Below are 27,580 nucleotides of genomic sequence, written 5' to 3'. Positions count from 1 at the left end.
AGTATATTTAAAGTATATAACTGTATGTTACCTAGCTTTAACTGTTACATAACTTTATTAAAATTAATAAAATAAATCTATATTTAGATTAACGAGCTGATAATTAACACCATGGAAACGGAGAGGCAGAAATACTTCCTGGAACGCCTGCTGTTGAATGACAAACCGTTACTTCTTGTCGGTCCCACCGGAACAGGAAAGAGCGCGATCACAAACAACTATCTACTGTCATTACCAAAGGATAAATACATCATTAATAACGTGAACTTCTCCGCACAAACGTCTGCCAACCAGACACAAGACATCATATTTTCTAAGCTTGACAGGTTGAGTTTCTAAAATTTCATGTAAAATGTTGATACCTTTAAAAGGCATGATTGTCCTTATTTTTTTACTTAATGACAATGCCAAGAGGCCTGAGAGGTATTAAACTTTTCATTTTCTCTTCAATTAAACTAAGAATACCATCTTCTTGTAGTTTTGTTGCTTTTGTTATTGCTAAGGAATCTCCTTTTCTAGAATTCTTTTAAAGTTTCCAGAAATTTATGCTCTATAGTTTTCACAGACATAATCATGTCAATTCATATGATAAGTATTCTAAATATTTCATTATTTCATATACCTTGATTGAACTCTATAATATAACCATCCTGTACTTTGAATCTTGTATTTGACAATGTCAACACATATGGAGAAATGTAAAAGTCTTTGTCATTCTTTCTAGTATATACGAGGGGTGATCAAAAATTAACCGGACTTTGTAAATGGTTCTTTACCTGTTAAATAAATTTACATAAAAATACACGGAAAATAAATCGGAATGTATTCCCTGAATGATACAAAAAATACCAACAAGAAATATTAACAAAGAAAAAAGTTATGCTGTTATTGGCATGTACATATAAAGCAATGCGGCGCATGGTATAACTTTAAAATTGACGTTAACGACGTCATAGCGTATTGTCTTTAACGGAGCAGCTTTTTACTCATTCAAGGAGTAGGCCAATACGTGGTACAGTCATGTTTTTGATACGGCGGATCCACTGCCTATATATATTTTTCTGTACAAGTGGGTATCATATTGTATTGTAATAGAATGGATGATGATAAGCTTCTAGCTCCTGTAATCACACAATATTCCGTTCTTTCCTTATTGATCGATTTTCCTTAATTTTTTCTTATTGATCGATTTTCGAGACATTCCGACAACATAGTTTTAATGCGAGTATTTCTTTAACAAGTGACGTTTGAATTGTGATTGCAAATATAAATATGGTTTAAATGAAGTCATTTTTACTGACAACGTCAAAGATATGGTTCATGACGTTTTGGCGTATTTTGAAATCTAAATATGCCATGTAATAAAATATACGCAGCATAAAGCGCCTGTTGTCAAGGCGAATTTACGCACTGCGCCGGGTGTGCGTTACTATGGATTTTAAATTCACTGTTACGGACAAGCTATTTGCGTAATCAGATTAGATATAGCATCAATTTACATATATTGTTTTCCGATTAAGTGTGATATATAACAATAAGTGATACGTTAAAAATTCTTTAATTGACAGTCACAGTCCGGTTTATTTTTGATCATCCCTCGTACTACAGAGTATTTTGTTGACAATGATAATTTTATGATTTGTGATATTTATGAGTATATATGCAAATGAAACAATATTTAAAAGGATGCACAAAATGGTTTTGTCAATGCCTAAAAATATTAAGTTCTGTAATCAAACATATTTTGGCAAGAAAAAATTATTATTACATTATTTTCATGAGAAAATTGAATTCAACCTAGTGACACCTCTAGGGAGCGAATATTTTCCTATCTTATTCAGTAATATATATATATAACTAATTAATTACTCAATTTTTAATTACCTTGAACTCTAATCTGTTATTGCAGGAGAAAGAAAGGAGTGTATGGTCCAAACCCAGGTAAACAGCTGGTGGTATTTGTTGATGATCTAAATATGCCAGCCAAGGAGAAGTATGGGGCTCAACCCCCGATAGAAGTGCTGAGACAGTGGATAGACCAAGGTTACTGGTTTGACAGGTACTATTTGGATCCTTAGTTATTATACAAGAAATTCATTTCTCTAGGAAAAAGTTTGACAACTGATATATATTTGCTTATACATTACCAGATCTTTTGGCCATAGAGATTTTTATTTGTGGAAATCAATTTTCTAAATGTTGCGGGAATTTACTATAACAAGCATTATGATGCTTCAATGTTCAGACACATAATACATCTACATACAAAACAAAAGAATATTTTTTCTCCATGAAATAAGCATGAAGTTTGATATAATGATAATAGTATTTCCAGTCTCAAAATAAAAGATAATCAAAAAAAGTTATTGAAACAAATTACAAAACTGACAAAATCATAACCTGATGTTGAAAAAGGGTTTTGTAGGAAACTTAAATGGTAGTAGTGAATTGGAATTCCTACTATCTATCTCCTGGGTAGTGAAAGTGTTCACACATTTTAGAGATTAACCCAATGGTTTGTTAACTTAATTCATAGATAAATCAGTTTATAGATGCTAGGAATAAAGCAATTCAAAATGTATCTAAATTACGATGCATAATGAATATTATATTTTACCTCTACGTTTTGATTTCTATACTTTTTTCTTATATCAGAATCGGAATGTTTTATGAAGCATGTTAACTGAAAAAGGAAATGAAAATATGAGCTGCGTCACAACAAAACCAACATAGTGCGTATGCGACCAGCATGGATTCAGACCAGCCTGCGCATCCGCGCAGTCTGATCAGGATCCATGCTGTTCGCTATCAGTTTCTCTACTTGTAATAAGGTTTCTAAGCGAACAGCATGGATTGCGATTGCGCAGGCTGGTTTGGATCCATGCTGGTCGCAAACACATTATGTTGGTTTTGTCATGACGCGGCTCATATTATTTTCACTTCAGGAAAGACACAAGTATATTAAACCTGGTTGACATCAGTATGCTATGTGCTATGGGACCACCTGGTGGTGGCCGGAACAACGTCACACCGAGATTTCTCCGGCATTTCAATGTGGTCAGCATTCTATCATTTGATGAGGAGACAATGAAGAACATATTCTCTCCGATAGTCGACTGGCATTTTAGATCCTATGAAACTGCCCATAGAAGATGGTCTAGGGTAAGAAAAAACATCAAGATTGTCCTTCATCTAAATCATTTTAATTAAGTTTGAATAAACATGCAAAATTAAGGACACATTGAGTTTTCCATGCTACATGCTAATTGATCTCATTAGTGTAGGTGCAACATAAAAAATATAGCAAAGATTTTAAATATTATACAAAAGTAATACCTTAACACTAATCAAGACATGGATGTAGATGATATTCAATTGTTTTTCCATCTGATAGATAAAGATTGTTTATATATATGTTAAACTAAGATAATAGTAACTTATGTTTTAAACAATATTTTATTTACAGATCATAGTTACAGCAACATTAGACATATATCAGAAAGCAATACAGAATTTCCTTCCATCACCTTCACGTTCTCACTATGTGTTCAATCTAAGAGACTTTGCTCGTGTAGTTCAGGTATGCTACAATAGAAAATAATTAATGTATTAGAGCCGCGCCATGACAAACCAACATAATGGGTTTTGGACCAGCATGGATCCAGACCAGCCTGGGCATCCGCACAGTCTAATCAGGATCCATGCTGTTCGCTATCAGTTTCTTTACTTGTTATAGGGTCTGTAAGCGAACAGCATAGATCCTGATCAGACTGCGCTGGTGCGCAGGCTGGTCTGGATCCATGCTTGTCGCAAACGTATTATGTTCGTTTTGTCATGACTCTTATAGTAATTCATTTAAATTATGTTATCATACATTGGTGACATCAAATACTAATTAAAAGGTCTAATTGAAAGTATGATTTAAAAGCATTGACTTCAATATGATTTACCATTTGCTGGAATTGGTGATACTTGCTGATTGTTTGCTTTTCAAATATATATATTTATGTCATTGGAAATATTTTATATGAAGTATTGGTTAAGCTGTTGTTTTAAAGTTAATCACAAAGAAGTTAAAATTCTAAATTGCTTCTTAGTAATTCATTTTCTGTTTCTACGAAACTAAATTCATTGCTTTCATTAAAATTGTATTGTCCCAATTTGCTATTGGATGTAACAATATGATAAAGATCATCTAAACCTAAATTTTTACAGGGAGTGTTGTTGCTAAAGTCCGAAGTTGTACCAGAAGGTCAGGAAGGATCACAGAAGATAATCCGGTTGTGGATTCACGAGGTTTATCGAGTGTTTTACGATAGACTGGTTGATGAGACAGATAGGGATACATTCTTTGGCATGATTAAGGTACCAGTCTGAATTATTAATCATAATGAGAGTATTTTTTATTAGCTCACCTGTCACAAAGTGACAGGGTGAGCTTTTGTGATCGCTTTTTGTCCGGCGTCCGTCCGTCCGTCGTCCATAAACTTTTACTTTAAATGACATCTCCTCATAAACTACAAGGCCAATTTCATCCAAACTTCACAGGAATGTTCCTTTGGTGGTCACCTTTAAAAACTGTTCAAAGAATTTAATTCCATGCAGAACTCTGGTTGCCATGGCAACCGAAAGAAAAAACTTTAAATATCTTCTTTTAAAAAACCATAAGAGCTAGAGCTTAGATATTTGGCATGAAACATCTTCTAGTGAGTGTCTACCAAGTTTGGTCAAATAAAAGCCCTGGGGTCAAAATTGGCCCCGCCCCGGGGGGTCATTGATTTTCCCTATATGCATATAGTAAAAAAACTTAAAAAATCTTCTTTTAAAGAACTCAAAGAGCTATGGCTAAGATATTGAGCATCAAAGCATGTTCTAATAGGTGTCTACCAAGTTTGTTCAAAGAAAAGCCCTGGGGGTCAAATTGGCCCCGCCCCAGGGGGTCATTGATTTTCCCTATATGCATATAGTAAAAAACTTAAAAAATCTTCTTTTTAAAGAACCCAAAAAGTTAGAGCTTAAGATATTTAGCATGAAACATGTTCTAATAAGTGTCTACCAAGTTTGTTCAAATAAAAGCCCTGGGGTCAAAATTGTTACCCCGCCCCAGGGGGTCATTGATTTTCACTATATATGCATATAGTAGAAAACTTAAAAAATCTTCTTTTAAAGAACTCAAAGAGCTATGGTTAATATTTAGCATCAAACATGTTCTAATAGGTGTCTACGCAAGTTTTTATGCCACCGCAGCATCTGCGATGCGGTGGCATATAGCGATTCACCTGTGTGTTTGTTTGTGTGTGTGGTGTGTGTGTTATATAGATTATATAGTGAACTTAAAAAAATCTTCTTGTGAAAAACCACTTGTCCAATTTCAACCAAACTTGGCAGGATTGATCCTTGGGTGAAGGGCTTCCAAAGTTGTTCAAAGAATTTCATTCCATGCAGAAATCTGGTTGCCATGGCAACCAAAAGGAATTATAAGAATAAATTTAAAAAATCTTCTTGTAAAGACCCAAAAGGCCTAGAGCTTAGATATTTTGCATAAGGCATTGTCTGGTAGACCTCTACCAAGATTGTTCAAAATTATACCCTGGGGTCAAAATCGGCCCTGCCCCGGGGGTCATTGATTTTCACTATATGTACATATAGTAAAAACTTAAAATAACTTCTTGTAAAGACTCAAAAGGCCTAGAGCTTAGATATTTTTGCATAAGGCATTGTCTGATAGACCCTTACCAAGATTGTTCAAATTATAGCCCTGGGGTCAAAATCAGCCCCGCCCCGGGGGTCATTGATTTTCACTATATGTACATATAGTAAAAACTTAAAAATACCTTTTGTAAAGACCCAAAAGGCCTAGAGCTTAGATATTTTGCATAAGGCATTGTCTGGTAGACCTCTACTCAGATTGTTCAAATTATAGCCCTGGGGACAAAAATCGGCCCTGCCCCTGGGGTCATTGGTTTTCCTTATATGTATATAGAAAAAACTTTATAGTAAAAAAAAATTTCTTCTAGCAAATGCTAGAGGTTAGATATTTTGCATGAAACATTGTGAAGTGAACTTCTAGCAAGATTGTTCAAATTATAGCCCTGGGGTCAAAATTGCCCCTGCCCCGGGTCATTGATTTTCAATATATACATATAGTAAAAAATAAAAAATCTTATTGTCTGAAGGTTCAAGGCTTAGAGCTTGAATATTTGTTAAATGATATCATCTATAGGTACTCTACCAAAGTTGTTCAAATTTTGCCTCTTGTGTCAAAATTAGCCCGCCCCATGGGCCATAGGTTTTCCTTATATGTATATAGTAAAAACTTAAAAAATCACCTTCTCTAAATTTACAAAGGCTAGAGTTAAGATATTTTGCATGAAACATTATGTAGTGAACCTCTAGCAAGATTGTACACATTATAGCCCTGGGGTCAAAATTGGCCCCACCCCAGGAGTCATTGATTTTTACCATGTACATATAGTAAAAAAAAAAAAGAAATATTTTTTGTCTGAAGGTACAAGCATAGAGCTTTGATGTTTGCTCTATAATATATTCTATGGGTTCTCTACTAAAGTTGTTTTAATTATGCCCTAGTGTTAAAATTGGCCCTGCCCAGGGGCAGTGATTCTCATTATGTTCACATAGTAAAAACAGAAAATAAAAACAAATCTTTTTCTGAATAGGAGAAAGCTACAGCTTAGATATTTGACTTGAAATGTTGTTTGGTGGACCTGTATCAAGATTGTTTTGAATTAAACCCTTGGGTCCAAAATTTTGCCTTGCCCAAGGGGACAGTGACCTACTTTCTTGTCCTTTAATGTACAGCAATGAAATTTTGACCATGTGCACAGTTTTAGTTGTAAAATTGAACTTTGATATCAGGTGAACTAGATTTTGATGATGTGACCTACTTTCTTTGTCCTTTGATGTACAGCTATGAAATTTGAACCATGTGTACAGATTAAGATGTTAAGTGAACTTTGATTTCAGCTGACCTAGATTTTGACAAAGTGTCTTACTATGTTGTCCTTTGATGTAGTCATGAAATTTAGGCTGTGTGAAATATGACCTTCACCACCAAATTCACTAGACTCAAGTGCATTGATATATTCCTACTCTGATCTTTTATTGAGTTAACAACAGATTTAACCACTAATCTGATAATAAGAATTAGATAGGTCAGGGATCTATGCATTATGACAATCTTCAAAATTGTATAGAAACAAAGAAAATCTGTTCCTACACTACTATTTAGTGTTGTATTAATGCGGTGGCATAGCATTTTTCTCAAATGCAATCTTGTTTAAAATAAAAGCCCTGGGGTCAAAATTGCCCCCCCCCCAGGGTGTCATTGATTTTCCTTATATGTGTATAGCAAAAACTTAAAAAATCTTTTTTGAAAAAACCCAAATAGCTAGAGTTAAGATATTAAGCATGAAACATCTTTTAGTGAGTGTCTACAAAGTTTGTTCAAATAAAATACTTGGGGTCAAAATTGGCCCCGCCCCGGGGTCATTGATTTTCCTTATATGTGTATAGCAAAAACTTAAAATCTTCTTTGAAAAAACCCAAATAGCTAGAGTTTAGATATTAAGCATGAAACATATTCTAGTAAGTGTCTACAAAGTTTGTTCAAATAAAAACCCTGGGGTCATAACTGGCCCGGCCCCAGGGGTGTCATTGTTTTTAACTATATGTGTATAGTAAAAACTTTAAAAAAAATCTTCTTTTAAATAGCCCAATGAGCTAGAGCTTAGATGTTTAGCATGAAACATCTTCTTATGGGTGTCTACCAAGTTTTTGCAAATAAAAGCCCTTTGGTTAAATTGGCCCTGCAACGTTTGGGGGTTGGGGGGCCTATATACAGGTGAGCGACCTCAGGGCCATCATGGCCCTCTTGTTTTCATGGAATGATTTTCTTCTCTGGAGTTTTGAAAACTTTCATGAATGATCCTGTTCAGTGTCAAATCTAGGATTTAAATATTTGGTTAACAGTTTTCTTCTTCGCCTGTTACATGTATCAAAACAGAAATCAGTTCTTTTTCTTGCAAATTTTTTTTCCTAGTGAATGAATCATTAATATAGATTGATATTATTTTACTTCTTTCTTAACAAATAGAGATCAAGCACTTTTTTCATTTAGAGCTTGTAATTTCTGTATAAATAAATATGTTACTTAATCTTTTTAGCTCACCTGTCACAAAGTGACAGGGTGAGCTTTTGTGATCGCTTTTCGTCCGGCGTCGGTCCGGCGTCCGTCGTCCGTCAGTCGTCCGTAAACTTTTACTTTAAATGACATCTCCTAATAAACCACTAAGCCAATTTCATCCAAACTTCACAGGAATGTTCCTTTGGTGGTCACCTTTGAAAATTGTTCAAAGAATTTAATTCCATGCAGATCTCTGGTTGCCATGGCAACCAAAAGAAAAAACTTTAAATATCTTATTCTAGAAAACCCAAAGAGCTAGAGCTTAGATATTTGGCATGAAACATCTTCTAGTGAGTGTCTACCAAGTTTGTTTAAATAAAAGCCCTGGGGTCAAAATTGGTCCCGCCCCAGGGGGTCATTGATTTTCCCTATATGCATATAGTAAAAACTTAAAAAAATCTTCTTTTAAAGAACCCAAAGAGCTAGAGCTAAGATATTTAGCATGAAACATGTTCTAATGAGTGTCTACTAAGTTTGTTCAAATAAAAGCCCTGGGGTCAAAATTGGCCCCGCCCCGGGGGTCATTGATTTTCCTTATATGTGTATAGCAAAAAGTTAAAAAAATCTTTTTTGAAAAAAAAACCAAATAGCTAGAGTTTAGATACTAAGCATGAAACATCTTCTAGTGAATGTCTACCAAGTTTGTTCAAATAAATGCCCTGGGGTCAAAATTGGCCCCGCCCCGGGGGTCATTCATTTTCCTTATATGTGTATATCAAAAACTTAAAAAATCTTCTTTGAAAAAACTCAAATAGCTAGAGTTTAGATATTAAGCACGAAGCATCTTCTAGTGAGTGTCTACAAAGTTTGTTCAAATAAAAGCCCTAGGGTCAAAATTGGCCGGCCCTGGGGGACATTGATTTTCCTTATATGTGTATAGCAAAAACTTAAAAATCTCCTTTGAAAAAACCCAAATAGCTAGAGTTTAGATACTAAGCATGAGACATCTTCTAGTAAGTGTCTACAAAGATTGTTCAAATAAAAGCACTGGGGTCAAAACTGGTCCTGCCCCAGGTGTGTTATTGTTTTTAACTACATGTGTAAAGAAAAAACTTGAAAAAATCTTCTTTTAAAAAACCCAAGGAGCTAGACCTTAGATGTTTAGCATGAAACATCTTCTAATTGGTGTCTACCAAGTTTGTTCAAATAAAAGCCCTGGGGTTTAAACTTGCCCCGTTCCGGGGGCCTATACACAGGTGAGCGACTTCAGGGCCATCATGGCCCTCTTGTTTTAACATTGTAATTTACAATTTAGTTGAAATTTTATTTCTTATTTGATATAGATTTGTATAATTATTCTAAATCAGTTGTATTTTCTTCAGTTAATCAATTAGAGATTATGCTTATTATGAAATTTTAGAATTTGATTTTGCATTCTTTACTGAATTATAATTTCAACAAAATATTGTAATTTTTTGTATCGAATTAGACATGTGTAGAGAGCCAGTTTAAGGATAAGATGCCAAGTTTATTTTCACACATCACTGGTGACCCTAAGGCAGAGGTTACTGATGACAATATACGCAGTCTGTTGTTTGGAGATTATCTCAACAAGGGGAAGTCAGAGAAACTGTACGATGAGATACAGAACCTCGATGAGTTACGAGAGGTCAGAAATGTGTACTTCAAATAATTGTCATTAAATTTTCTTATTGAAATAATGTCTTTAACTGCATATGATTTTGTAAATAGTAATGTCATTACAACAGAAACAACATAATAAGAAGTATGATGCTTAACTTTTGAGATTATGACTATGTTTAACTGTTCTATTACAAAGTAAATATTGAGTATATGTATGTATAGAGACATGGAATCTGAAAAGCATTGGTAAAGATAAACACATCTGATGAACATAGAGTTTGCACAAATCTCCTTTAAATTAAGTAAACTAAAATTTGATATATGATCTTTCATCATGTGCATTTTTGGCATGGTTTGCTTGCTCGTATTATTTACACATTTTGTTTGTAAAGGAAATGTTTTCTCATAAAGCTGCATAAAGATTGGTTTGATTGTTATTTACAGGTGATAGAGCAATGCCTAGAGGAATATAATATGATGAGTAAAGCTCCGATGGATCTTGTTATGTTTAGATTTGCCATTGAACATATATCTAGAATCAGTCGAGTTCTCAAACAACCAAACGGACATTGTCTACTTGTTGGTATGTTACAATTTTAGCTGGTAACTCCAAAACCCTGTCTTGGTGAGGGTTTTTTTTTCCGAAGAGAATATGATCGTCTTCTTGATTTATAAATCTCCTTAACAGAAAAAATGTTGGACAAAAATGACATACTATTTCTTTTTAAGTTTGAAGAATAAAAAATGTATTTCAGTATGAAAAAAAAAATCATTCTACAGAAAAGAAAGAAACATGGTGAGGAATACAGCATCAGACTCCTGAACAGGAGTTCATAGGATTTTAATCCCACTATTCACACTGGCATGTTTCTTGATTTTAATAACAACATCTGGCATACCTAAAAGCGAATGTAAAGTTCCCCCAAAAATGCCATTTGCAATAAAGAATTGGGGGAAAAAAAATAAAAAAGCAGACATGGTAGTTTGAAGTGCAGCTGAAAATATTGATTTATACATTTTTTTACATTTTCAAAATCAGTACATTTATATAGCAACTGTTATAGTAAAATATTTCATACATGTTTATCATAGGTATCGGAGGAAGTGGACGTCAAAGTGCTACAAGATTAGCAGCATTTATGTCTGACTTTGAGCTCTTCAGTATAGAGATAACAAAGAACTACAACATGCCAGAATGGCGGGATGATCTACGTAAAATGATGAGAAAAGCTGGAGATGAGGGAATATCTATGGTTTTCTTGTTTGGAGATCACCAAATTAAGGTAAATTACCATGATGCTTTGCTATTGAATTTGATATTTTATACAGGCATGAATAATAGCTAATATAAATTATAAGACTACTACGAAATTACTTCTTGGTTAAAAATGAAAAAAAGGTGGAAAACTGTAACATGGTCTGTTAATCAGTTGCCTACTTAAATATGTACATATATATTATAAAGTTTATGCCATTTGGAATGGTGGTAGGGGAACTGGGCTGGAGAACTAAAGCATAATTTTGCAAACTATTTACACATATAGGGCATTGTTTTAATATTTAGTATATATTTTGTCTATCTTACTTTGATATTCCCAATGATTTTAAAGCAGTTGATTGGTCTTACTCAGTTATTATATATATATAATCTGTTATTCATAATTAGTATTTTGTTTGCAGGATGTTGCCTTTTTAGAAGATGTGAACATGATTTTGAACACTGGTGATATACCCAATCTTTACGATAATGAAGACCGGCTGGAAATTATTGAAAAGGTAAAAACTGATAATTTTCTTTTTATAGTCAAATTGGTCTTATTTGATTTGATAATTACAGATTGTTTTGTAACATGAACAGAACTATTGTTATTTACTTATTGTTCTTAACGATTTTTTAATTATTACTCTTTTTTGACAAACTGGTATTTTATTTTCTAGATGCAAGTAATCTGTCAGAATGAGAATTCTCCATTGGAAAGGACACCGCTAAACATGTACAACAAGTTTATAGAGCGTGTTAGACGTAATCTCCATGTTGTGCTAGCATTCAGTCCTATAGGGGATGCATTTAGAGCCAGAATCAGAATGTTTCCATCACTTATTAACTGTTGTACCATAGATTGGTTTAAGGTAATTAAGATATCTTTTAAATATTGTTGCTCGTTTTCAATTTATTTCAGCCATTGCATATTTCTTTATATTGTACGCACTTAATATTAAACATCGTTATGTGGTCATTTACCATGCCAAATCATTAGGTGATGTCTTTTTAAAACACTGATTTTACTCTTGTTGGATGTTTTATTGTTTCTTTAAGAAATCTGTCCATTTACACTAAATGATATACATTTAAATTATGTTTGTATTTTATATTCTTGTATATAATATGTCAATGTAGGCGTGGCCAGAGGATGCTTTAGAGCTTGTTGCCAACAAGTTCCTTGATGATGTAGAAATGACAAATGAAGTAAGACAAGAAACTGTGGTCATGTGTAAACATTTCCATGAGAGTGTCCGAGCATTGTCCGAAAGGTAAGTGTATTTTTAGACTCAGTTGTAAAGTTTCCTGGCTTCTCAGCTATGATGCTGAGAGACTTTACCAGCTCAAATTTGTCCAAAATACTTCTAATTCTGTTCAATGTCCAATCCTTTGTTGTCCTTCATGCTGTCAGTCCTTACACTGAAAAATAGTGGAATTTTGGGGCATCCATGTCCTATGGACACATTCCTAGTTTTTGAAATTCAATCGCATAGTTTGGCTGAAAGCACTAAAAGTGATTTATTGATAGCATGTAATATGTATTATGATGTTTGTTTTGATTTGATCAACGCTAGTTGAAATATGTGGTATTTGTTTGTGTTGATGTAAATGTTTTGTGATAGGAAAAATAAAGACAATATTCCGAGGACAGAGATGTGTTCTTAAGGGAGCATGGCCTGTTTTTTGCTTACATCTATAGTTTCTGCTATATGATAAGTAGTATTGATAAGATTTGAAAATATGTGTTTATTTTCATTTTATCAATTGACAGGTTTTACAACACAATGAGAAGAAGGAATTATGTGACCCCAACCTCATACCTAGAATTGATAAAAACATTCAAGAACTTACTGAACAAGAAACGTCTAGAGTTACTTACCTTGAAGAACAGATATCAAGTTGGTCTAGAGAAATTGGACTTTTCAGAGCAACAGGTACCTTTTATATATGTATCCTGGAAATTTTATTGATTTTAGTAGTTTAAGGTCAGTGTTTTGCCGATGTCTATGATGTAGTTGTTATTGACTGATGTTTGTTTTGAATCAGATATATAGCAGTGATATAGATGTTGTAAGGCAAGCAGCTAGCTTACAAAGATTTAATCACTGTACAAAGGTATATTTGTGCTTACAAACAAATATTGTATGAACAATTTTACTTGGCCTAAGTATTGTTGGATGTTGTATTTGTTGTGACTTAAAACTTAATTGAGTGGCCTCTGTGATCGCTGTACTCTGTGGTCAATAAAATTACATTTCCCTTGCTGCCAAATATATTTATGTAGGTGCCTGCCTGTCCCTAAAACAGGGCTAAACTGAGGTTTTCTCCCACAAATATAGCAGAAAATTGCCAAATAAGGTAACCTAAATTGTGACGGAGTAATTAAAAAAGCAAAAGTAACCCCCCTACCCCCAATAAAAAAACAACAACAAAAAACAAACAAACAACAGTTAAAAATATCCAAATTAAACAACTGAACATTTGACGTGTTTATACTGAGAGGTTTTTAAGAGTTGTTGGCATAGTCTCATCACATTGCTTGTTTAAAGTAAAACATATACCAAAGGCAAATGACAATACTGTTTTACATTTTTTCTTTAGATCAACATTATGCAGAAGGAGTTGATCGAGTTACGACCACAGTTGATACAGACCAGTAAGGAGACAGAAGAGCTTATTGTTGTGATAGAGAAGGAGAGTATAGATGTACAACAGGTTAAAGAAGTAGTAGAGGTAGACGAGGCAGCTGCCAATAAGGCTGCCAATGAATCTCATGCTATCAAGGTAAACTATACTGATGTTATTTATAGAAAATTGTGTTTGCAGGAATATTATTTAATGTAAAATTTGTTAGACAATATGTTTTACAGTGTCATATGATATTAGTGTAACAATTAATAAATGCTATGTTTGGGAGAGCATCTCAATCAAAATAACAAAGAGAACGTGATTTTTTCCCTATTAGATAAAGTATCCCATCACAGCTTTGTAGCATAATTGGACAAAATATTGAATTCTTGATTTATATAGATTATGTTATGGAATAACAAATTTGTACAAAACAAAACAGGTTTTTATTTTTTCAGGACATTTAGATTTCATTCAGATTACATTGGATTACGAAGCAAGATTTTTATCTGAAGTTGTGTCTAAATATATACCAAGTTCACATATATATTTTCAGGTTGAATGTGAAGAAAAACTAGCAATTGCTATGCCGGCTATGAATGCTGCTATTGCCGCTTTGGACACATTGAAACAGAACGATATCAGTCTTGTAAAGACCATGACAAATCCACCAGCTGGTGTCAGGCTGGTTCTAGAGGCTGTTTGTATCATGAAGGGGCTCAAACCTGAGAAGAAACCAGATGCTAGTGGTAAAATGGTGGAAGATTTCTGGCCAGTTGCCAAAAAAGTGAGATTTCTTATGTTTTAAGTGATATAATAATAATTTTATTTCAGAATACTGATTCTACTGAAATATATGCAGTACTTATATGGACACATTGGCTCTTAAAAACTTCATATCAAATTGAAATATTCATGTCAAAATTGAAGTTTCAAAATGTTCATAAACACTTCTTGTACATGATATGTATGCTTGTTAGTCCCCTACCAGTTTACCGGAGGGGACTTTAGGTTTACCCTCCGTCCGTCTGTCCGTCTGTCCGTCCGTCTGTCCGTCCGTCTGTCCGTCTGTCCGTCCGTCTGTCTGTCAGTCCGTCAGTCCGTCCGTCCACAAAACTGGATCCCGCGATAATTTAAAAAGTACTGAAAATATTTTTATGAAACTTGGTATATGGATAGATGGCAGTATGGAGATTATGCACGTCTTTTTCTTTTCTTCCTATGTTAAAAATTCTGGTTGCTATGGCAACAAATAGGCTGAAAATATGGCAAATTTTACACATAAACTGGATCCAGTGATAACGCAAAAAGTACTGGCAATATTTTTATGAAACTTGACATATGGGTAGATGGCAGTCTTGGGATTATGCACGTCTTTTTCTTTTCTTCCTATGTTGAAAATTCTGGTTGCTATGGCAACAAATAGGCTGAAATTATGGCAAATTTTACACATAAACTGGATCCAGTGATAAAGCAAAAAGTACTGGAAATATTTTTATGAAACTTGACATTATTATGGGTAGATGGCAGTATGGAGATTATGCACGTCTTTTTCTTTTCTTCCTATGTTGAGAATTCTGGTTGCTATGGCAACACATAGACTGAAAATATGGCAAATTTTACACATAAACTGAATCCAGTGATAACTCAAAAAGTACTGGAAATATTTTTATGAAACTTGACATATGGGTAGATAGCAGTCTTGAGATTATGCATGTCTTATCTGTTCTTCCTATTTTGAAAAAATATCAGTTGCCTTGGCAACAAATAGGCTTAAAACATGGCAAATATAACAAAATTCGTGATTAGTCAAAAAGAGCTGAAAATTTTTATGAAATTGCATCTTTAATTCAAGAGTTATCTCCTCTTTAAGAATTTTGCTTTTAAAATGTTATATTTTGGTAACAGGGATGTTTCAACATTTAACTTTAGAGTGTCCTTCAGTCTGTCTGTCTGTTCATAAAAACTGTTTCCTGTGATCACTTTTAAAGAACTTTTCCAACAAGTTTACTTAAAATAGAGAAAATTGAAACATTAGTGAATGGTCAATGGCCCTTCAGAATGTTGATGGAGTTCTAACCGGTAGGGGACTTATGGATTGCTTGCAATACTATGATAATTGCTTGTTTTTATAGACCTGTTTACTGTATTTCATATTGAACTGGTTACTGATTTTTTTGTTTAAAAGAAATAAAAAAATCAGGGTATCACACATTATTATATCCAAACTAAATTTTCAAAATTTGTGCATTATGTGTTTTTCAGATGTTGGGTGATATGCGGTTCTTGGATAGTTTAAAGGAATATGATAAAGACAACATACCTGCTGCTATCATGAAAAAGATAAGGGGAGGTTATATAAACAATGCAGACTTTGATCCTGTGTTAATTAAAAATTCATCCTCGGCTTGTGAGGGATTGTGTAAATGGGTTCGTGCAATTGATGTGTATGACGGTGTGGCAAAGGTTGTTGCTCCTAAGAAGGAGAGTTTAGACAAAGCGGAGGCGGAGCTTGCAGAGCAGATGGCTAAACTGAATGAGAAGAGGGCGGAGCTTAAAGCTGTGACTGACAAGCTGCAGGCGTTAGAGGATGATCTGAAGAGAAAACAAGAAGAGTCACAGGTATTTAGCCAAAAGTTTCCTAATGTGTAAGTTTCAAATGTGACAATCTGATATATAAATCCTATTTTCATCATTAAGTTTTTCTAAGTATACTGTTCTGATTGACTTTGTCTTGTTCTTGTCAGTTTTCATTGTTTTACATTGGTATGCTTTTTTGTGATTTCCATGGATATATGTTTGTTGTTGTTTTAAAAATCTGCATTCCCGTTATCATTGATTATCCACCCTGATTAATTCACCTTGGAGTTCATAAAATCATACTTACTCGTGATTAGTTGTTCGTATTATGTAGAGAAATTGGTAATTACTGGTTAGTTATCCATTAAAGCTGGTGAGGCTGATCAACCACCAAGATGTGTCCAAATATATGTTAAAATCTGATAATGAAACAGAACAACTATGAAATAACAACAATATTTTGATTAAAAATTCAAAAACAAATAAAAATGTGTCATTAAATGATTTTTATTGGAAAAATATTAATATTAAATTTACATTTTATGATGAATATTTCAATTACAGAATTTGGAGGATAATATAGCACTCACCAAGGTCAAGATAGAAAGAGCAGAAAAACTGATCAGTGGACTAGGTGGGGAGAAAGAAAGATGGACAAAGGTGAGGGAAGATACATGAGGGTTAATTCATACAGTTCGCTGTCACAGGATGAAAGCTAATATAACAAACAATTCATTTGATTTTTGCCTTATTACCATTTAGAAGTCGTAAGAATTAATGACTTATACTTAAAAATTACTTTATTTTGATAGATTTAAAAGTTTGTCATGTAAAATATGTATTAAATACATCACAATTTCCCAATGCAAATCGGTGTTACAGACACACAGTGTAATGATACTAGTATATTAAATTGATATATTTCAGAATGTTGAGGATTTGAGTGAGACATATGACAATATAATTGGTGATGTTCTATTGTCAGCTAGTGTGGTAGCTTATCTAGGACCATTTATTCTAGCATATAGACAGGTAGGGAATTTATGACCTTTCAAAAGAGAACTATTTCTATCTTTATATACACAATTTATTTTAGTTGGATTATGTATGAAGGTTTGAATTTAAGGGAACATTCTTGAATTTTTGGCAATTAACCAGTACTTACCAGTGAGTGTAGAGTTTCTTGCTCAAGGAAAAAAAGGCTTTCCCCAACACACATAGGCAGAAATCCTAAGATTACTAGTCCTTTAAAATAAAACAAACTGTCACACCAGTACAATGTTTCTATTTGTTATGCAGTTATCATATCTCACGTTTGTTTTGAAGTAATTGGATGCTTTTATGATGACAATTTTCGAATTTACGATTCATCAGTCAAAAAGTGTTTTTTATTAAACAGTATAGGGTATTTCTAAGACATTTGAACATTTTTTTTTGCATAATAGCCTATATCCTACATTCTTAGCTCTTACTAAATCAGTTTGAAATTTTATAGGTGCCCCAATTAAATATACTGATGAGTACTATGTGGAAGTATTGTTTAAAGTTTAACATTGCATATTATAACAGGAATGTTTGAAAGAGTGGTACACTATGTGTGAGGAGAAAGGTATCCCTCTGTCAGAACAGTTCTCCCTGTCAGGAACACTTGGTGATCCTGTCAAGATTCGAGACTGGCAGATTGCTGGACTTCCAGTTGACAGGTATGTCGCAGGGAATGTATAAGGAACTTATACTTACTTTCTGTCATAGCATCATCATTTATAGACTTGTATTTTTGATGATTGTTATGTCGTTGTCTTACTTGAATTTTGTTCGTTTCAGAAACATTTGGTCAATGTCAAGTTCATAGAAGGAAAACATAGATTTTTCGTACTTTTCCTTATCATAAGATTATTTTTAACCCATAGTGTTAAAGCAGCATGCCTCCAGATTCATGCTACTTTTCATGAAAATGTATTTAAAAGTAAAATACTGTGAAGTAAACAAAGAAAGCAATTTACACATTGCAAACGACACTTACAATCCAAGTTAATTACCAAAAAAGAGGTCAAAATATACATAAACACCTCTTACTGCGTTACTAACGCAGTAGAATTATAGTGATTTATACTGTAAAATCAGTCACTAATCGCACATAACATGAAAATAATTAATTAAATATTGAATTTTTTTAACTTTTACATTTTTCTAAAGATTGAATTTCTTGAAATATTTTTGCTCATCTGGAGGTCTACAGCTTAAAATTGAAAGATGGATGAATCCGTTTAAGATATTTTGTGCAGTATGCTATACAAAACTATATATCTTAAATGGATTTATACATCTTTCAATTTAGACAAAAACATTCATCATATTTAAAGAAAATTTCAAAATAAGTACTGACTCAGAATAAGCAAACAGTGCAGACAATAATCAAATTGCTCAGACCTGTTTGCATTGATAGAATAAGTTGCCACTAGCATGCTAAGGTTCAAGCTTTGTCAAAGTTATTGTATTTTGTAGAAGTGTTATGTAATACAGTCCGCCCCCGGTTATTCGACAACCCTTTATTCAAATACCAGGCATTATTCGAAGTAGATCGGTGGTCCCGTTTTTATCTCTATATAAATACAAGCGTATTATTCAAAATGCATTATCCGAATACCTCCTATTTTTCGAAGTAAAATTTCGGTCCAGAATAAACAATTATGAAAGAATTTCACACCTATTATTCGAAGCCAGTCTAATTATTATTCGAAGCCAGACTAATTGGCGCAGATCCACTCGCTGACCGGTCGACATGTGAAAAATATCAACAGTCATGCGTGCATTTAGACAGTCATGATAATAACTCTTTGTGTGTTCTTTAATCAACTTTAATTACCGAAAATGAAAAGCAATGCACCGTGTCCGATTTTGTTACTGTTATTGCTTGAAGATGACGGCAATTATTTTCATACATACCGTATATGTAAATTTGTCAAAACATCCAACACATTTTTTTCATTAATTGTAACGCTACATGAGAGCCTTTTTCCTAATCGAAAATACCAGAGTTTAGCTGTAAATACCGTAGTGACAACACGGCCATTATCAAGGCTTTGCGCGAAGCGAAACGATACATCATGTAGAATAAAATGCAAGTATTTATGTCTTCAATGTCAATACAATAATTTTTACGCATCTTTTCTTTAATATTTATTTTCCTCAATTGATTACAGGAAGTAAGTATGTTGTAAATGGTTGTTTTGCTATGATTGGTCAAAGTGGAGTAGTTTTCGTCTATCAAAATATTCCGATTACGATTATTCGAACCCATCGATCATTCGAAGTAAATACTCAGTCCCAGGCACTTGGGGTTGGACTGTAGTACAATAAGTGTAATTTTGTGTATGGAATTTTATGTGATAGTTAAGGTGTTATATAGTATAATCTTACACAAGTCATCAGAAGTCATTAGCAATTAACTTTGTTTATTACGAAATTATGTATTGCATGTATATGTTTTTTCTTCAGTTTTTCCACTGACAACGCCCTAATTGCAACCAGTGCTAATAGATGGCCGTTGATGATAGATCCACAGGGTCAGGCAAATAAATGGGTTAAAAACATGGAGAAATCTAGTAAACTAGAGGTCATTAAACAATCTGATGTAAACTTTACAAGATCACTTGAGAATTGTGTACAGGTAAGCTAAATTACTTTTTACAGAACATGACAATTCCTGAAAGTGAATTGTTTTATATATTAATCTTTAGTTATAAGTCAGATATACATGTAGTTTATAAACATGAATGGAAGATTAGTCATTAATTGATACTGAAAGAATTTTGAAACAAAAAAAAATTGTAGGGAATTGCAAAAAATTTTACACACGAATGCCAGAATACCATTTGATATACTATTTTTCAGTTTGGTAACCCATGTCTACTAGAGAATGTAGGGGAAGAGCTTGACCCTATCCTAGAACCTATACTATTGAAGCAGACATTTAAACAGAGTGGTCTAGACTATATGAGGATAGGTGACCAGGTCGTAGAGTACAGTAAAGATTTCCGGTTCTATATCACATCACGACTGAGGAATCCTCATTATCTGCCGGAAGTCTCGGTTAAGGTAAATGCTCACTTAAATGTTCTAATACTTTATTATTAGTCTTTTTAGCTCACCTGTCACAAAGTGACAGGGTGAGCTTTTGTGATCGCTTTTCGTCCGGCGTCCGTCGTCCATCCGTCCGTAAACTTTTACTTTAAATGACATCTCCTCATAAACCACTAAGCCAATTTCATCCAAACTTCACAGGAATGTTCCTTTGGTGGTCACCTTTAAAAATTGTTCAAAGAATTTAATTCCATGCAGAACTCTGGTTGCCATGGCAACCGAAAGAAAAAACTTTAAATATCTTCTTTTAAAAAACCATAAGAGCTAGAGCTTAGATATTTTGGCATGAAACATCTTCTAGTGAGTGTCTACCAAGTTTGTTCAAATAAAAGCCCTGGGGTCAAAATTGGCCCCGCCCCGGGGGTCATTGATTTTCCCAATATACATATAGTGAAAACTTAAAAAATCTTCTTTTAAAGAACCAAAAGAGCTACAGCTAAGATATTTAGCATGAAACATGTTCTAATGGGTGTCTACCAAGTTTGTTCAAATAAAAGCCCTGGGGTCAAAATTGGCCCCGCCCCATGGGTCATTGATTTTCCCTATATGCATATAGTAAAAACTTAAAAAATCTTCTTTTAAAGAACCAAAAGAGTTAAAGCTAAGATATTAAGCATGAAACATGTTCTAATAAGTGTCTACCAAGTTTGTTCAAATAAAAGCCCTGGGGTCAAAATTGGCCCCGCCCCGGAGGGTCATTGATTTTACCTATATGCATATAGTAAAAATTTTAAAAATCTTCTTTTAAAGAACCAAAAGAGGTAGAGCCTAGATTTTTAGCATCAAACATGTTCTAATAGGTGTCTACCAAGTTTGTTCAAATAAAAGCCCTGGGGTCAAAATTGGCCCCGCCCCGGGGGGTCATTGATTTTCCCTATATGCATATAGTAAAAACTTAAAAAATCTTCTTTTAAAGAACTCAAAGAGCTATGGCTAAGATATTTAGCATCAAACATGTTCTAATAGGTGTCTACCAAGTTTGTTCAAATAAAAGCCCTGGGGTCAAAATTGGCACCGCCCCAGGGGTCATTGATTTTCCTTATATGTGTATAGCAAAAACTTAAAAAATCTTCTTTGAAAAAAAAACAAATAGCTAGAGTTAAGATATTAAGCACGAAACGTCTTTTAGTGAGTGTCTACAAAGTTTGTTCAAATAAAAGACCTGGGGTCAAAATTGGCCCCACCCCGGGGGTCATTGATTTTCTTTATGTGTGTATAGCAAAAACTTACTACTTCTTTGAAAAAACCCAAATAGCTAGAGTTTAGATATTAAGCATGAAACATTTTCTAGTAAGTGTCTACAAAGTTTGTTCAAATAAAAGCCCTGGGGTCAAAACTGGCCCGGCCCCAGGGGTGTCATTGTTTTTAACTATATGTGTATAGTAAAAACTTAAAAATAATCTTCTTTCAATAAAGCCAAATGAGCTAGAGCTTAGATGTTTAGCATGAAACATCTTCTTATGGGTGTCTACCGAGTTTGTGCAAATAAAAGCCCTTGGGTTTAAATTGGCCCTGCAACGTTGGGGGGGGGGGGGCCTATATACAGGTGAGCGACCTCAGGGCCATCATGGCCCTCTTTTTTTTTTTGCTAGCTTAAGGAATGTCGGTGGTTCTACTCAGGTGCCCATTTGTGCCTGAAATAATGCACAGAAGGCCACCTGAGGTCTTCCTCCACCAGTAAAGCTGGAACTTCGCAATATGACCTACACTGTGTCAATGTGACGTAAAAGCCAAAAACAAACAGAAAACAAACAAAAAATAGTCTTATTTTGAAGACCTGTTATTAGAAAATATTTGAAGACAAAAATGTTGATATTTCTTGCTAAACTTATTTGTATGTACCGGGTAGATGTTTTAAAAGATATTTTAAAAAAAGTTTTATGATACATAAATATATATTAAATTAGAAGAAATTAGCATCAAAAAAGGCTTGGAATAGCATCTAAGCGTTATTGAAAATCTGTTGAAATATATTACATGTTTTCTGGGTGTGCACTTCAAAAAGGTTTAATTCAATATTTGATTGTCATATGGATAATTATGGTTATAGATAAAGTTAAGTTAAAAAACTGAAATTGATAAGCTTGAAAGCCACTTGTTTGATAATGGCTTAACATTGAAAATTGAACCAGTCTCTCTCTCTAGTTAAGGTCTTTGCATTAGTCATGAGAACTATCATTCAGTCCAAATATCATAATACTGATACTGGCATAAATTTAATACTTATTTGCATTTTCTTTTGACAGGTGACATTGTTAAACTTTATGATCACCCCTCTTGGTTTAGATGATCAGTTACTGGGTATTGTAGCTGCCAAGGAGAAACCAGAGTTAGAGGAGAAAAAGAATCAGCTGATACTTGAAAGTGCTCACAATAAACGTCAACTGAAAGAGATAGAAGATAGAATCCTGGAAGTACTCTCTGAATCGGAGGTAATTTATTTACTTGATGTTTTGTAATAAGGATTTTCATTGGACAATTGTAACATTTGTATTGTCTATGTTATAGTTATTTCACAGCTACAGAAAAGCCAGTTCAGTAGACCAACCAACTATATATGATGAAAGAAAACATCATAGATCACAGAGAAGCAACAAACATATAACTTATACATTATTTTGTTTGAAAAGTAAAAACCACCATCATGATAATATGGACTCATATCATATTATATCATAGGAATGCATTGATTAAATATTGTATGTTAATATTTGACTTATTTTATACAGGGTAACATACTGGAAGATGAAGTAGCTATAAATGTGTTATCGTCCAGTAAAGTTCTCTCCCTTGAAATATCAGAGAAGGAGAAAATAGCCTCACATACAGAGAAAGAGATTGATGAAGTCAGAAATGGTTACAAACCTGTAAGTTATTTGTTACAAACCTGTAAGTTATTATATGTGTTACAAATATGTAAGTAATATGTTAAAATAAAGCTGTACGTAATAAGCTAAAAACCTATAAGTATTATGTTGCATTGAATTCTGATATGCAATATATTACAAATATGTTAGTAATATTTTACAATCTTTTAAGTAATATGATAGAAGTATGTTAGTAATATGTTAGTAAGTTATTTGTTACAAAAATGTAAGTAATATGTTTACAAATATGTTATGAATATGTTACAACCCTTTAAATAATATTTACAATCCTGTATGTAATAATATGTTAAAAATCTGAAAATGATATGTTACAAATAAGTTTGAAGTATGTTTCAAATATGTTAGTAATGTGTAAGTAATTTGTTAAAAAATGTGTTTGTTACATGTTAACAAATGTTTTAGTAATATGTAACAAATCTGTAAGTTATAACAGAGACCTCTGGTTATCAGTTACAATCCTGTAAAAAATATGCACATATATTATTGATATGTGACAAATGTGTAATTTATATGTTACAAAACTGTAAAAAAGTGTTAATATCTGTAAGTAATACATTACAAAACTAAAGTAATTGTTACAAATTTGTGAGTAATATTTTACAAACTTGTAAGTAATATGTTAAAAACCAGTAGTTAATGTGTTACAATTCTCTTTGAGTAACGTCTATGAAAACATGTCTTTTATTTTAGGTGGCGAAGCACGGCAGTATTTTGTTTTTCACCATATCTGACTTGGCTAACATAGATCCTATGTACCAGTATTCTCTAACCTGGTTTATAAATCTATATCTACAGGTAAGAGACAAATTTATAACCCTAATCATGCTAAATTTTTTGAAATAGACATTGCTTTTATTTGGAATGTAACAGTGCATTGTAAAAGTCTCTGATGATATTAAAGATCCTGTATGTTGTGATTAAAGTGGTAAACGATGAGAAGTGAAATTATATATATGAACATAATAATGCAAATAAAACAATTTTCAGACATCGAAGAATATGTAAAATATGTACTGCAAATATTTGTGCATATTATATGTAATCATTAAAATATATGCATTCATTTCTTATTGTAAAATTTGACTTAAACTTTATAGAAAATAAATTTCTAATTACCTCCCTTTATTTACATTCGGTAATATCTTTATAAATAATGCTTTTTGGAACCTACAATATTACCTACTTAATTTGAACATAATATTTATGATTTAAAACCATTAAAAAATTGTGTTACAGGATCTTTAAATGTGCATTAAAAATAAAGTGTATTCTTTCAGTTCAATGAATTTCCAAAATAAACAAGTTGAACATAATAATATTGGATAGATTTTAAGTCAATTATTATTGATTGTACATAAAAATTAATACTTTGATATATTTCAGTCAATCATCAACAGTGAGCCATCAGTAGTACTGGAGCAGAGAATAGGGAATCTGAACAATCATTTTACATACAGTATATACAAGAATGTTTGTAGATCATTGTTTGAGAAGGACAAACTTCTCTTTTCCTTCATTCTTTGTATTGGCATAGCTAAAGCAGAGTAAGTACTGATTATGGATCGGTTGATAGTTTGTAATATTGGGATTCTCTTTCACCCATTATAAAGATTTTTTTAGTTTAAACATATTTATTTTAGCTTGATTGTAATGAAAGATTAAACTTATTTGAACCACTTTCTATCTAGCTTTCTGGAACTAAGCAGTACTTGTGTCTTTTCGGGAAACATGGCTGTGACACCAGTATGTCTTTAACCCAGGATATCGCCTTAACTACTTATTTCAATTATTTTCAACCAAAATATTTTAAAAAATCTGTCAGTTAATATAATGACTAAAAAATTGTTTGTATTCTATGATTAATATGCCACAAATATAGGACGTAGACCAGCTTGTACCAATTTATACATTTTGAAGCTCAGTTTCAATATTATGATACTAAAAAACCCTTTAATTATACCGGCATTTTTCAGCTATGCTTGAGGTATCAAATAAATTTGCTTAAACCAAGCTACCAGCCGTAAAGAGTCTAACCATATTCCAATTTATTATTCATGATTTTTTACTGTTGATAATGTTACCGTAATCTGAAATTATTTTTTTGAACAAACAATTTTCAGAGGCACGATTGATGACTTAGAGTGGCGGTTCTTACTAACAGGAGGTGTAGCTTTAGAAAATCCCTTCCCCAACCCTGCCCCTGCTTGGTTGTCAGAAAAATCATGGTCAGAAATAGTAAGGTGCTCAGATCTACCTGCATTTAAAGGATTTATGGATGAGTTCAGGGAAAAGGTAAATGTAAAACAAGGTCTGATGTGCAAAATATCAAGTTTGTAAAAATGTATCAACAAAAATGTTGTTAGCTTATTGATAAATTTAATTAAAAAAATCAATAGATTGTCAGAGAAATCTTGATTATATCAAGTAAATCAAAAAGCTTGCTACTGTCAAACAATGTCCTGTTTAACGTTCACAAGAATACTGTAAGAAATACATTAATTAAAAGTGTTTTTCTTTTCTTTCTTTTCTTTTTTAAGCTATAGATGATTTATAAATAATTTTCATTCCAAACTAAGATAATGTGTTGATGCACAAAGGTCATATTTCTTGATGTTATTTCTTGTTTAAAATCTTTACCTGAAAGTGTGTGCATAAATTATATCTTAGGTAAATAGCAATAATTTTATTGTTACGGTAATTATTGTTTAAGTAACTGTTAGTATTATTTTATTTTAGATTACTTTCTGGAAGAAGGTATATGATTCCCCAACACCACAGAAAGAACTACTGCCAGATCCCTGGGAAGAAAAATTGTCAAAACTACAAAAACTGATTGTTTTAAGATGTTTAAGACCAGACAAGGTATGCATGCCTAATATTATAATTTACCTAGCTAAAACTGTGTATTTGACCTTCAATGCCCTGCTTTGACTGTTTGACCTTTCTCTTTACTGATACTCGGTGGGTATTGACTCTTAAGTGATACTCGGTGGGTATTGACTCTTTAGTGATACTCGGTGGGTATTGACTCTTTAGTGATACTCGGTGGGTATTGACTCTTTAGTGATACTCGGTGGGTATTGCCTCTTCAGTGATACTCGGTGGGTATTGACTCTTCAGTGATACTCGGTGGGTATCGACTCTGGTGATACTCAGTGGGTATTGACTCTTCAGTGATACTCGGTGGGTATTGACTCTTTGGTGATACTCGGTGGGTATCGACTCTTTGGTGATACTCGGTGGGTATTGACTCTTCAGTGATACTCGGTGGGTATCAACTCTTTGGTGATACTCGGTGGGTATTGACTCTTTAGTGATACTCCATGGGTATCGACTCTTTGGTGTTACTCGGTGGGTATTGACTTTTTAGTGATACTCCGTGGGTATCGACTCTTTGGTGATACTCCGTGGGTATCAACTCTTTGGTGATACTCGGTGGGTATCGACTCTTTAGTGATACTCCGTGGGTATTGACTCTTTGGTGTTACCCTTTTGGCATTGATAAGTATTAAACCTTATAAGACCTTTTTGATACAATATATAAAAATTGATCTCTTTTATTGCATCCGACACTCATAGTCTCTAAACACCGACGGGTGAGTATAATTGATGTTCATGAAGAGCTTGTATTCAATTTGTAAAATTTAATTTTATGTAATTTATCACTAATATGAAAAGATTATATTAAATAAGATGTTGTGTGAGTTAAAGTTTAGGAACTCTTGTTCACAAGTATGCCCGAATATCTTTGACCTTATGGAAGATATGTTTAGGGAGTGTGATTATATTGATGTGGGAAATGTATGAAAAAAAAAAATATTTTATTTCAGATGGTATCAGCTATACAGACATATATCCAGGAAGCAATGGGCCAGAAATATATTGAGCCTCCAACCTTTGACCTGTCGCTTAGTTACGAAGATTCCAACTCGGCCTCTCCTCTGATATTCGTACTCTCACCTGGTGCTGACCCAATGGCCGGACTTTTTAGATTCGCTGAAGAAAAAGGTTTGTACTTTGATAGTGTTAGATCATTGGGTTATTCTTTACTACATGTACTTTATATTATTATTATTATTATTATTACTATTATTATTATTATTATTATTATTATTATTATTATTATTATTATTATTATTAAGGAATTGGTGTGAAAAAGAAATAGTTATTCTGTGTTTGTTTTAGGTAATTTAGAATTGTTTTACAAAATATGCGAATTTCTTTATCTTATAAATACATTTTTGAAATTTTTTACATGTATATCATTTTTATCACCTTTTCCATGTAAATTAA

At 33.1% G+C, this 27,580-nt stretch overlaps 1 protein-coding gene across 2 annotated transcripts in view; it reads left to right on the top strand.

Moving 5' to 3' along the window:
- LOC132713242 (dynein axonemal heavy chain 3-like) overlaps window positions 1-27,580 on the top strand; it is an 80,749-nt gene that overhangs the window by 34,324 nt on the left and 18,845 nt on the right. For both annotated transcript variants that reach the window (XM_060695744.1, XM_060695743.1), the window contains exons 29-55: window positions 88-326; window positions 1,910-2,059; window positions 2,946-3,162; window positions 3,467-3,580; window positions 4,216-4,365; window positions 9,633-9,812; window positions 10,232-10,370; window positions 10,880-11,070; window positions 11,468-11,563; window positions 11,726-11,917; window positions 12,186-12,319; window positions 12,820-12,982; window positions 13,650-13,832; window positions 14,233-14,463; window positions 15,942-16,298; window positions 16,821-16,916; window positions 17,184-17,288; window positions 17,826-17,959; window positions 19,755-19,926; window positions 20,151-20,354; window positions 22,646-22,831; window positions 23,129-23,266; window positions 23,978-24,082; window positions 24,671-24,831; window positions 25,408-25,579; window positions 26,024-26,149; window positions 27,118-27,295. In XM_060695744.1, the coding sequence (XP_060551727.1) occupies window positions 88-326; window positions 1,910-2,059; window positions 2,946-3,162; window positions 3,467-3,580; window positions 4,216-4,365; window positions 9,633-9,812; window positions 10,232-10,370; window positions 10,880-11,070; window positions 11,468-11,563; window positions 11,726-11,917; window positions 12,186-12,319; window positions 12,820-12,982; window positions 13,650-13,832; window positions 14,233-14,463; window positions 15,942-16,298; window positions 16,821-16,916; window positions 17,184-17,288; window positions 17,826-17,959; window positions 19,755-19,926; window positions 20,151-20,354; window positions 22,646-22,831; window positions 23,129-23,266; window positions 23,978-24,082; window positions 24,671-24,831; window positions 25,408-25,579; window positions 26,024-26,149; window positions 27,118-27,295 (4,513 nt within the window). The remainder of the gene's footprint in view (window positions 1-87; window positions 327-1,909; window positions 2,060-2,945; window positions 3,163-3,466; window positions 3,581-4,215; window positions 4,366-9,632; window positions 9,813-10,231; window positions 10,371-10,879; window positions 11,071-11,467; window positions 11,564-11,725; window positions 11,918-12,185; window positions 12,320-12,819; window positions 12,983-13,649; window positions 13,833-14,232; window positions 14,464-15,941; window positions 16,299-16,820; window positions 16,917-17,183; window positions 17,289-17,825; window positions 17,960-19,754; window positions 19,927-20,150; window positions 20,355-22,645; window positions 22,832-23,128; window positions 23,267-23,977; window positions 24,083-24,670; window positions 24,832-25,407; window positions 25,580-26,023; window positions 26,150-27,117; window positions 27,296-27,580) is intronic.

The sequence above is a fragment of the Ruditapes philippinarum genome, unplaced genomic scaffold (genome assembly GCF_026571515.1).
Source record: "Ruditapes philippinarum isolate M1 unplaced genomic scaffold, ASM2657151v2 ctg647_1_1_1_1, whole genome shotgun sequence".
Taxonomy (NCBI): Eukaryota; Metazoa; Mollusca; class Bivalvia; order Venerida; family Veneridae; genus Ruditapes; species Ruditapes philippinarum.
This window is presented reverse-complemented; position numbering and strand designations above follow the sequence as displayed.